At 32.2% G+C, this 12,001-nt stretch overlaps 1 protein-coding gene across 2 annotated transcripts in view; it reads left to right on the top strand.

The window, feature by feature from the left end:
* Positions 1-3,101, top strand: part of NCAM2 (neural cell adhesion molecule 2) — a gene marked incomplete at both ends in the record, with an annotated part of 560,084 nt that extends 556,983 nt beyond the window's left edge. For both annotated transcript variants that reach the window (XM_080696027.1, XM_080696025.1), the window contains one exon: positions 2,990-3,101. In XM_080696027.1, coding sequence (XP_080552153.1) covers positions 2,990-3,101 — 112 coding nt within the window. The remainder of the gene's footprint in view (positions 1-2,989) is intronic.
* Between the last annotated feature and the right edge of the window lie 8,900 nt (positions 3,102-12,001).

Genomic DNA, 12,001 nt, shown 5'->3' with positions numbered 1-12,001 from the left:
AGTATAGCCATTATGTAGAGCAATATGGTGGTTCTCTAAGAGATTAGAAATGAGACTACCATATGACCCAGCAGCTATACCAATTTTTCCAAAGCTATACCAATATCTTTCCAAAATAATAAAGTCAGAATTCCATAGTGATATATACATATCATGTTTATAGCAACATAATTTATTTATTTATTTATTTATGTTTTTTTTTTTTTGGCGGTACTGGGGATGGATCTCAGGGGCATTCTACCTCCGAGCTACACCCCAGCCCTATTTTTGTAGTCGTTTTTATTTTTTGAAACAGGATCTAACTGAATTGCAAAGAGTCTTGCTAAGTAGCTGAGGCTCCCCGTGATCCACTATCCTCTGGTCTCCACCTCCTGAATGCTGGGATTACAAGCATGAGCCACCACACCCGGCAGCAACACAATTTATAATAGCCAAATTATGGAAGTAAACTTGGTGTCCATCAACAGATGAATGGAGAAAGAATATATATATATATATATATATATATATATATATATATATATATATATATATATATATATATTTATCTTTTAGAATGGAATTTTACTCAGTTATAAAAAAAGAATATATCATGTCATTTTCAGGAGAATGAATGGAACTGGAGAAAATTACACTGAGATCATCTAGTCTCAAAAATTCAAGGGTCAAATATTTTCTTCCATATGTGGAAGCTAGAGAAAAAAATAACTGAAGAGACTTTAAGTAAATGAGAGTAGCCAGAGCCAGTAGACGAGTGGGAGGGGAGTATGGAATGGGGGTGTACAAGGGTGGAGTCTGATGGGAAACCAACAAGACATGTCTTATTATCTTTTATAGAACTTTGAATCTCACTATGCAGCATAATTACAATGCACATGTAAAAGTATAAAAATACTATCAACACACAACTTAAATGATACACTAAAATGTATTTACTCTTATACTATAATCAATTCTGCCAAATAAGGTCTAAAACTAATCTATAAAAAGGCTCTATTAAAAAGTGTTTTACCAGAAAAAAATCCTACAAGTAAATACAGTTTTATAAGAAATATATTAAGCATTTTTAACCTATCAGAGATCTAATTTTTCTATAATATGGTGCTATAAATGATTTATTGACTTAATTTATTATTCATATTTTATCACCTTGAAATGGGGAAAAATGGATTGTGAATAAATTATATCATTCATAAATATCATTCACAAATATCAGGCATAAATATCATTTATATCAGGCATATATCATAATGCCTGGCTAGACGTGATGGTGTAGGCCTGTAGTCCCATACTTAGAAGGCTGAGGTAGGAGCATAGCAGGTTTAAGGCCAGCCTCAGCAACTTAGAGCTTAGAGAGACCCCAGCAGCTTGGAGAGACCCTGTTTTAAGAAAAAAACAAAACAAAACAAAAAACATATGGCTGTATCTTAGAGGTAGAAAATTTGGGGGTTTAATCCTCAATATCACACACACATACACACACACACACACACACACACACACACACACACTCACAGAGTCCAAGTTAATAAGTACAAAGTAGATGTTACTTTATTCCTAATAATGGATCTTAGATTTTGCCTATGATTTATTTTTGTTTGATTGGTTTTCGCATGATAGGTTTGATTGCACATTGAAACTATTCATTTTCTTCATTTAAAATTATAAATAAAATTCTTTTTTGTGGTGCTGGAGATGGAACGCAGGGGCATTCTACATTTGAGCTATACCCACAGCCCTATTTTTTATTCTTTTATTTTAAAACAAGGTCTCACTGAGTTGCAAAGGGACTCACTAAGTAGCTGAGGCTGTCTGAGATCCTCAGTCCTCCTGTCTCAGCCTCCTAAGTGCTGTGATTATAAGGGTGAACCACCATGCCTGGCAAATATGAAAATTTCAAATAGTAGCTAGCATGGCAAATTTTATTCTTCCATAAAAGGGTGAAATTAAAGAAATAAGTTAGTTGGAACCCTTTTTGTAAAGATAATTATCTTGAGACGGGCGTGGTGGCGCATGCTTGTAATCCCTGCACTTGGGAGGCTGAGACAGGAGGATCGCACGGGTTCGAAGCCAGCCTCAGCCACTTAGTGAGGCTTTCAGCAACTTAGTGAGACCCTGTTTCCAAATAAAATATAAAAAAAAAGGCCTGGGAGTATAGCCCGGAGGTAGAAAGCCTCTGGGTTCCACCCCCAGTACCACCAAAAAAAAAAAAATAAATAAATAATAAAGATAATTATCTTTAGGTGGAAAAAAGTCAAAGGGAAAAAATTCAAGAGCAAAAGTCAGAAACACAGATATAATGATAAAAAGATGTAAATGATAAACAAAAGGGTAGAAAACTGGTACATTTGATTCAGTGACACTATGGTAAAATTTGAGAAGCTATCTTATTAATAAATAATGGTTACTATTGCTTTATAGGTTATAATTACAAACAACTCTCAAAATATGTACTCAGAATTGATGAAAAAGTCAAGACAAAATAATTAAAAGAGACCAAAGAAACAAAGAAAAGAGTCTTAAAATATAGTAATCTACATTAAGTTCCAAAGAATATTACTGATTCATCCAGTGTTTGAATTTTATGCAACAGACTATGTCAACAGCTATTTATTGTTTTATTTAAAAATATGATGCCTAATATATTACGTAGTTGACATATAAAATGCTTTTTAATTTCTGCATTATAAAGTCATTGTATTTTTAATATCAGTTATCAAATTTAAGCTTCCCTCAAATGAACAATTTAGTTAACTAAATTCGTAAACACATTAATACATCTTTCTGCATTACATTACATTTTTAAGGTAGACAATACTAATTGCTTTATGTTTTAAGTGTTTTTAGTATCAACTTGATAATACTTAAAAATTTGATTTTTCTATCCAATAATTGTAACATATTTCTTTTACAAAATATTAGATTAAATGTTAAGCACTATCTCTTGAAATGCCTTAGCAAATGGAGCTTATTTTTTATTTTCTTCCAGAAAATTGCCTTTAAAAGAAGAAAATGGGAAAGAAGGTCTAAATCCAGAAACAATAGAAATTAAAGTTTCTAATGACATCATCCAATCAAAAGAAGATGACAGCAAAGCTTAACAATATCTCAACAGCTGGATCAACCCTACGAAGAGTATTTGGATTGCAGTGACCTATGACCAAAACTATTCCATTGACCTTAATTTCTTGGGCAACTTCTAGCTTGGAATAGCTTGTACACATATACATATGATCAAATACTCTTGCTCATGATCCATCTCTTTTTGTTGTTGTTGTTGTGGTTGTTCATTTTGTTAAGAATTTTAGTATAGACACTCGGTTGGCACCAACTCCTGGGTATCAATTTGATTCTATGCTTGAAATACTGCAATTTATTATATGGCTAAAGTGGTCTATTTCTTAAGAATTTTGTCTTACATACCACCAACAAATATATTTAATGCTCTCTAATTAATGAGGGTATACTGAAAAGCAAAACAAAAACAAAAGCTTCGTGAGCTAAGTGTATAAGACAGCCCTGCATGTTTATGAACTTTATCTTGGGCAAATAGATATTTAAAGTGTCTTTCAGCTTCAGATGAAGGCGCATAATAAAGGTTACATTTTTTTATCAGGGGAATTTCAGGGAACCCGGGCTTGAAGGAGCCAGTCATCTTTTGCAGATATTAAAAATTGAGGAAACTTTAGAAAACTTTACAACTTACAATTACAGTGCATTTTTATCATTGATGTTGACAAACTGAGGTCCAGATCAAAATTGCTACCCATAAGAAAGACTAGTAGTCATGTGTAAAAATAGATTAGAACAGCTCCCTAAATCTCTGTCTCTTTCTATCTGCCATATTCACTCATCATGGATTATACAAAAAGTAAATGTATTGCAACTGAAAATAAGATTTATTTTTGCCCTCAGCTTCAAATAAAGTGATTGAAATGGGAACATTGTCAATGTTGTCTTGATATATTTATAAATACCCAATTATCTTTTGTTTTTAAATAATTTACCAAAAATCAAGCATTTAGTTTCCAAATACTTCAAACCATATCCTCAAATACATTTTTAGTGCATAGATTTAGATGATCTATTAGATTTAATTTTCTTACCAATGGCATAGTCCTTCATTTAATTAAATTGAACAATAGAATTGGAAAAAGTGAGTTTAGTTAAATTAAGAAGTCAGTTAACATTTAAGTGTTCCATAAAAATGTCAACGATAAACAATTTGTCACTATTTTTTTTATTATTCTGAATGTTATAGCTAGCACTCACTTTAAGATTTTGATAAACAACTTTGTTTGACAAAATCCATTGACTACTCAAAACAAACTTTCTAATATCACTTGTTAGGGCCTATACCAGAATAAAATACTTACTATCTTCCAACCTATGCAAGCTCCCAGAGGTAAAAGACTGAAACAGGATTTAACTTATATATAAAGAGAATATGTATTTATGACTATAAATAGACATACCCATTTGGGAGCAAGTTTTAAAATATTTCTTAACCTAGGCATCCAAAGGGTTCTTTGAGATCCATCACATTTATAACCTTTGGTTTTTCAGGTATTGAATATATAGGTCAAATATTGACTGATTGGAAAATCCATTCCAACAGAATATTGGCAGAATTTTTAACAGTGCGGAGGGACCTGCTTTGAGAATGTCTCTATAGAAATAATTTGATAAATATAAATATAATGTTAATTCCACTCATGAATATTTTTAGTTACAAAGTGCTTGAAACTGTCAGGCAAGGAGAGACAATTGAGTCCTTAGCTACCACTACTGGTTATTAGGAACAGACAATGTCCAGCTTCATGTTCAGGCATGAGATTTGGGTGTCACTTCGGTAAATTGTAGGGCTATTATGCAGTAATCTCTCCTTGTTATCCTTTTTAGCATATTCTAAAGAAACAGAACAGAATTCTTGTGCCTACCTAGGATTCTGAGCAGTGTCTAAAGCAGTTGGGTTCTTTCAATAAATTTGATTATCCAACTGTTTTTTTTTTTTTCTTTCACAGATTTGCCTGTTGGTAATTGTCTGATCCTTCCTTTTGCTGTGTTTTATTTTGTTTTCATTTTGTACCAGTGTGCTAAAACTAGTCAAAATACTTGAATTTGTTTGATTGTGCAAAGTGAACAAGTTTAGTAAATGTCTATGAAGCAATAGCCATGAGTGCTGATTTTTTCCTGGATAGGTCCACACAGTTTTACACTGATACTGAAAAAAAAAAAAAATGCGATGACTTAAGAAAGAAATTTCGCATGTTTACTGTCTTTTTGTTTCTGCTACACTGCAAGAACTGAGAAATTATAACAAAGAACAAGATATTTTTGTTCTCAGTTTGAAAGTTCTATTTTTCTCATTTCTTTGGACTTTTCATGTAAAGCAATTGACTTAAATGATTTTTATATACATATACTTTTAAACTTCTTGCCCCTTGTATGGAATAATTATCTAAAATAATTGGATAACTTGAAAATAACTGTAAACAGACTGTTTCAAATGCACAGTTGCAGTTGTCTGAGCGAACCTCACTTCCTGTCCTTAAAATCCATGTCCTGTAGGTGCAAGGCATTACAATGATAAAATTTATTTTTTAAAACTGTATATGAAATGCTCTGAGTTTCATAATTTGCAAGTTTTCAAATAAGAAATGGATTGTAGTGAATTTTAAAATATGATTAGAACTGAAATAATTTTTATTTTTATTTTTACTCTAAATACATTCATGTAAATGTGTAAATGTTTTTTTGCTGAGAGTGCTCTTGTGTAAAATGTTGAGTTAACTGAATATGAGTACTATAAAGATAATCTTAACCCTATGCTATTTTAAACTAAGAGGCAAAATATCATAAAAATACTCATACTTCTGAGTAAATTATAGTCAATTAAATGGCGACAATCTATATTTGACAACCTAGAAGATAAAAATATAATATCAAAGTATTAGTAAACATTTATTTTAAAAATTGGCACAAATTAATATGTCAACATATTTCACAATTACTTGCAAAGGAATTTAATTTGGAATTGTGATTTATACAAATTTATTGATTATTTTTTGGGTAAGGCATACTGCCATTAAATTAACATTAATATCTAACCTTAAGGTAATATTTCTTCAATGCTTTTTTATTTTTAATAATGTGACCTACAAAAGCATTTTTTCTTTCTTGGTGGTACTGGGGATGGAACCCTTCTACCTCCGGGCTACACTCCCAAACCTATTTTATATTTTATTTGAAAACAGGGTCTCTTAAGCCAGTGAGGCTGGCTTTGAACCTGTGCGATCCTCCTGTCTCCTCCTTCCAATCACGGGGAGTACAAGCGTGTGCCACCGTGCCCAGCATTACACAAGCAATTTTTCAAAGGCTATTTAAATCAGCAAAACTCATATGAATGTTCAACTTTGAATTAAACATTTATATAAGTAGAAAAAACTATTAATCAAATAATTTATTTTAGTGCAAAAATTATAACTTTATAATCATAAATTTATGCTTATTTTAAATAATTACAATGTATTTGTGCCTTTGAATTAGAATGACACTCTGCTTTATCAAAATAAAAATATTATATTCAATATCATTACTTTTGCTCATATCTGAGACACAAAAATTATACTGTCCTATTTACATTCAAGGAATGAGCCCATTTCAATTGACTTTACTTTGAATATAAAATCCAAATGTAACAAATTATACCGTTTTAATTTATTTTCACTTATTACAAGATACTTCTTTTATACACACAAAATATATAATTTTTTCTCTATTGGTTTGTTAGACAGTAAATACATTCTAAATATTGTTGGAACTGAGTTGTTAGAGAGTTGTAAAAAAGACAGCAAATAACTTTTACATATAGAGCAAATGATGTTGTCACTTGGGTCTTCACTCTTCCTGTTGATATAGATTAGATTTGGAATTGTAAATCAGCCTTGTGATAAGATAATCACTGAGAAAAATACTTAAAACTGAAATGGAAGAATCTTCCTCACTTGTTAATTTAAGAAATATTGCCATAACATATTACAATTACTTGTGAAACTAGCAATGCTTTTTCATGGAAAATAATGTAAACATTGAATTTGAATTCCCCTTGGAATTCTTTTTTAATAATTATACTCAGTACTTATTTAACAAACTTTGTTAGTAGGTAAAATATTTTTAAAACAAGACTGTTAGCATTATTTATCTCTATTGAGAAAATATATGCATCTTCTTATTTACCCTTTAGAGCATTCTTACATAGTCTCTCATATTGAAAGTGCATATGGACATACCTATATATACTAACATTTAATTGTGGAAGATTGAAATATGAAACCCTCTAATGGAAATCTTTGAAGAAAATAGTCTACATATGGACTTAATATTATGAAATGAGGCAATAATATGTGCAAATAAAGTTATAAAGATGCACAGACACAGTAGTTGTCAAATTGATATTTTCTCCCTAGTTCCATTCTCTTTTTTAAATGCACTTACAGATGTAGATGCAGTTATTTAAAAATATTATACAAGAATGTCAACAATTATTCCCCTTCATATAAAATTCACAGACTTTTATAGTATATAAAATGGTAAATATTTATTTGATAACACACTTAGTATTCTTAGAAAAGCCAACCATTCTTCATTATTCTTTCACCTAAAAAGAAAAAATATTAGTTCATTTTACATATTTAAATTTTAACTATTTCAAATTTCTGAATACACAACATAATTTCATTATAAATATGTCATAAATTTAAATATTGAAACTTAATTTTTTTAATTGAAATCACTTACGTTTGGCCTTTAGATATGGCTTTCTATAGTAATGATAAGCCAAACAATGACTGGTAGAGCATTTTCAATCATAGCCAGACAGGAGATTAGAGGAACAACCAAGGCAAACTGGACTTCTACATTTGGAACAGTAAGAAGGACCAGATTTTGATAAGTGCTAAACTAGATAATCAGAACACATCGCTTAGATAAAACTTAGGGCCAAAAAAGGAAAGTTACTGAAATATGGAGGGGAGCGTTAACAGAACCTATGGTTTAATTTACAATTATTTTAGAAAACAATATGTGTACTATAATTTAATGCTACTGTGAAGAGCAAACATAGTTGTTTCAACTTTTCAAGAAATGTTCATGGTTTAGCATTTGTCACTAACCCCCACTAGAAATAGGTAAACTTCTTAGAAATAAAGATCAAGCCCTGAACCCTCTTTGGTATGTGAATTTTATGCTGTGTTTAGTATCCATTAAAACATTTTCTCTTTTATTTTTGTTAAATTATATATTCCATTTAAATTCCATATTCCTAAGTTAGCTACCAGGAAGTTTTTTTATGGTTTCAATATGGTACGTCCCAATGAAATGCTGTATATATATGTCTAAACTGTAAAAATTATACTGCAAATGTTGAAGTTTTGTATTTATGAGAGACATTGAAAGTATGGCTTATGGTATATCAAAATTGTCACTCTTCACCATTTGTATATTAATAGTAAAGATACTTTTACTTTAATAAAGTGTTGAATTTTCTGTTTATTTCAAATAACAATATTTGAGTGAGTAAGCTTATGACTTTACAAATGCTTTAAGTTTAAAAAAATCTGAACACATTTCTATATAATCAAAACTATAAACATATTTTTTTGTAATCTTAAATCACAATATTTTGCTTCTTCAATGTGCCCAGCTGAGAAAGATTAATGAAAAAACATTGTGTGGCAAAATAGTGAGACCTTGTTTTAAAATAAAAAATGAAAAAGGATTGGATGTGTAGCTGACCTTGGGTTAAATCCCCAGTTTCATAAACAAACAAACCAAAAAAAAAAAAAAAAGTTGGTTTAAGAGCAGTAGTGGCATTTTTGCTTCACTAAGACCAAGAACATTAACATCACTTAGGAAATTGTAAGAAATGTAAATTTCCAGACTTCAACAAAGAGCTGATGAATAAGAAAGAAGACTCTGAGAGAATATCCTACAATCTGTGCTATATAATTTTTTTATGTTATTCTAATGCATACTAAATTTTATTAGTGCATATTTTGCCAATTTATAAAATGCAAAGCAACCTGATAAATATTGAAGATTATACTTTAACAAATAAATGTTTCCCCCAAGCTCCATGTTCTACAAAATTATATATCTACAAAACAGGATTTGGGAAAAATAGAGGATTTCAAGGAAAAGAGAAAGTTCAGCCTTTAAATTGATTTGGTACAAAAAAAAAAAACCCACAGAATAGCCAAATTACTTTTCAGCAACAAAAACCATTCAGGGCGAAATCATAATGCCTGCCTTTAAACTATATCACAAAGCCATAGTAATTAAATAAGCATGGTACTGGCACAAATCAGATACATAAACCAGTGGAGCAGAATGGAAGATTCAGAAACAAATCCATACACGTAGAGGCAATTAATTTTTAACAAAGGAACCAAAAACATAGTTTCTTCAAAAAATTGTGTTGGTTAAACTAGTTAGTTTATGGCAAAAAATGAAAATAAACCCTACTTTCTCACCCTGCACAAGAGTCAATTTAAGATGGATCAAATATTTAGAAATTAGACTAAAGACTTTGAAGCTACTTGAAGAGGGCATAGGTTCAACACTGCAACACATAGACATAGGTAAAAACAAACAACCAAACAAATAAAACAAAAAAAACCAACTCTCTCAAGGAGACACCAAAGGCATAAGAAATTAAAAAGTAGATCAACATGGGATATTGCATTAAACCTAACAGTTTCTGTACAGTGTACAGCAAGGGAAACTATCAAACTCAACAGAAAGCCTAGAGAATGGGAGAGATTTTAATCACCTACTTTTCTCACGCTATCAAATTGTTTTTTCTAAGTTATATACTATGCGTTCATTTTTGGAGTGATCATTTTTGGAGTGATCATTTTCTAGGAGCAATATTCTATTTTCCATGTGGTCTAATTGATTTTTTATAGTTTGAATTGATGCCTTTACTTCAATGATTGCATCCTTTATTTCTTTTAGACTCTCTCTAAATCCTTTTTGGAAGTCTTGTATTATCTCTTACATTTCTGATGTGACTTTCTGGAGATTCCTTTAATTCTGTGTTGTCAGGTTCTGTTATTGTGGTGTTATGGGAACTCATTTGCTTCCTTGTTATTTCTTCTTTTCATGATTTCAGAAGTTTGTATCTGTTGCGTTTGATTTTAGTATAGCCAAGAGCAAGTGTTGTTGTACTTAATAGTGAAGGTTGAGTGAGTAGGAAAATGGAAAGTTGTAAATGCAAGAATAATGTAAAGCCAAAAATAAGATGAGATAGAATGAGAGTATGAGTTTGGTAAGGTAGTATAAAATAAAATTAAATAGACTGAGAAAGACTCAGAGAACTAGGCTTAAGCAGGAACAGCACCAGTGGAACTCTGTGCTGCTGATATATCTCTGTGTCACAGAGAGAAACTGCAGACTCAGCAGACTGGGCCTCTGCAGTTTCCCTCAGTCTATTTAGATGGCCAGTATTAATGGGGTTGGATCTAGTGTTAAACACAGGTCACCCTCCACACTTTCCACAGATGTGGAGTCTCAGTCTCTCCCTGCCTCCATAGGTAGGGGATGCCTCTAAGACCAAATTCATTGAAAGAATATTCTCCACAGCTAGAGCTGGGTTGGCCTAACTTCTCTCCATTCACCATGATTTGGGGGTCTGTGGTAATTCTGGAGATCCTACTAGTAGGGTCTAGTGTTAAGCAGTAACAGTTTCCCCCCACACTTTCCACTGATGCAGAACTTGAGTCTGTCTGAGACTCTGCTATGTCCAACAGCAGACTTATCCCTACCTTCTCCAGGTTGAACTGGAAAGTCTCAGACCCAGAAAATTTATTGCACCTATATGAATTCTTGAGGGCACCACACAGGGCATGGCTTCACTTAAAGTATTGTTGAGTGCCACTCTGAATCTCTGGAGGGTGTGGTAAGCTTGGCCACCACTGCTGCAAATTGTAGACTCAATTCCCACACTAATTGAGTTGAACTGCAAAGGCTCAGACCCAGGTATTTTATTGTGGCTTAGTGATTCTCTGGAGGTGCTGTGCTAGGTGTTCTCCTGCAAGGGCTGAGGCTACACTTAACAATCTAGTTGAGTGCTGGTCTGGAACTCTGGAGGGCATGGTGAGCTCAGCCTTTGCTGTTGCAAGTTGTAGCAGGAGTTTGGGCAGGTGGAACTGATGGCTTACAATTCCGATGATCTGCAGCTACTTTAAGTCCTTGGTTGTTTTCATGTTTGTCTCTGGAGTCAGGTGCAGTGAGGTAAGATGATGCCCCTGTGGCACCCACGACTGCAAGGTGGGCAGGTTTCTTCTGATTGGTCTTGTAACCTTTTTTTTTTCCCCTGCAGCCTGTAACCTATAGTTTTAATCCTCTAATAGTATTTTCTGGCATTTTAGAATGCTGTTTTTAAGGCAGTGGAGGTCAGGTGTCAGCAGGACTGGTGTGTGCTGTTTCTCTCAGTCATCATCTTCCTGGCAGTCATCTCTAAATCATTTTCTAATACAGTTTTTTATTTATATTTTAGAACTATACTAGAATACTAACAAGTTCATTGAAATCAAATATACTCTCTTATTGGATAGAGCAGGTTATAAAGGGGATGGGAGGGGGGAAAAGGAAAATTTTCTAATGCACATGATGTGCTTTAACAAACATCACATTCATTCACTAAGCCAATCATGAGAAGGAGGGAGAGAGAGGAAATGGGGAAAGAATTGGGTAAGGGCTAAATTGGGTGATGTGTGCATATATTCCTCTACTATTGTATTTCATTAAGATGTAAGACTATAATGAACCAATAAATAATTAAAAAGCAAAAATAAAAAACCAAAAATGGGTGACATTCTGTTTCGATGTCTTTCTTAGTATTTGAAAAAATTAACTTGATGAATTTGTTCATTTTGATATCTTCTCTTTCTCCTCTAATTTTTGTATCCCCTACTATTTTTATATTTCTTTCATCTAC

This window comes from Muscardinus avellanarius (genome assembly GCF_963383645.1).
Source record: "Muscardinus avellanarius genome assembly, chromosome: 5".
Lineage (NCBI taxonomy): Eukaryota > Metazoa > Chordata > Mammalia > Rodentia > Gliridae > Muscardinus > Muscardinus avellanarius.
The sequence above is the reverse complement of the archived record's forward strand: the minus strand, read 5'-3'. Positions and strand labels throughout refer to the sequence as shown.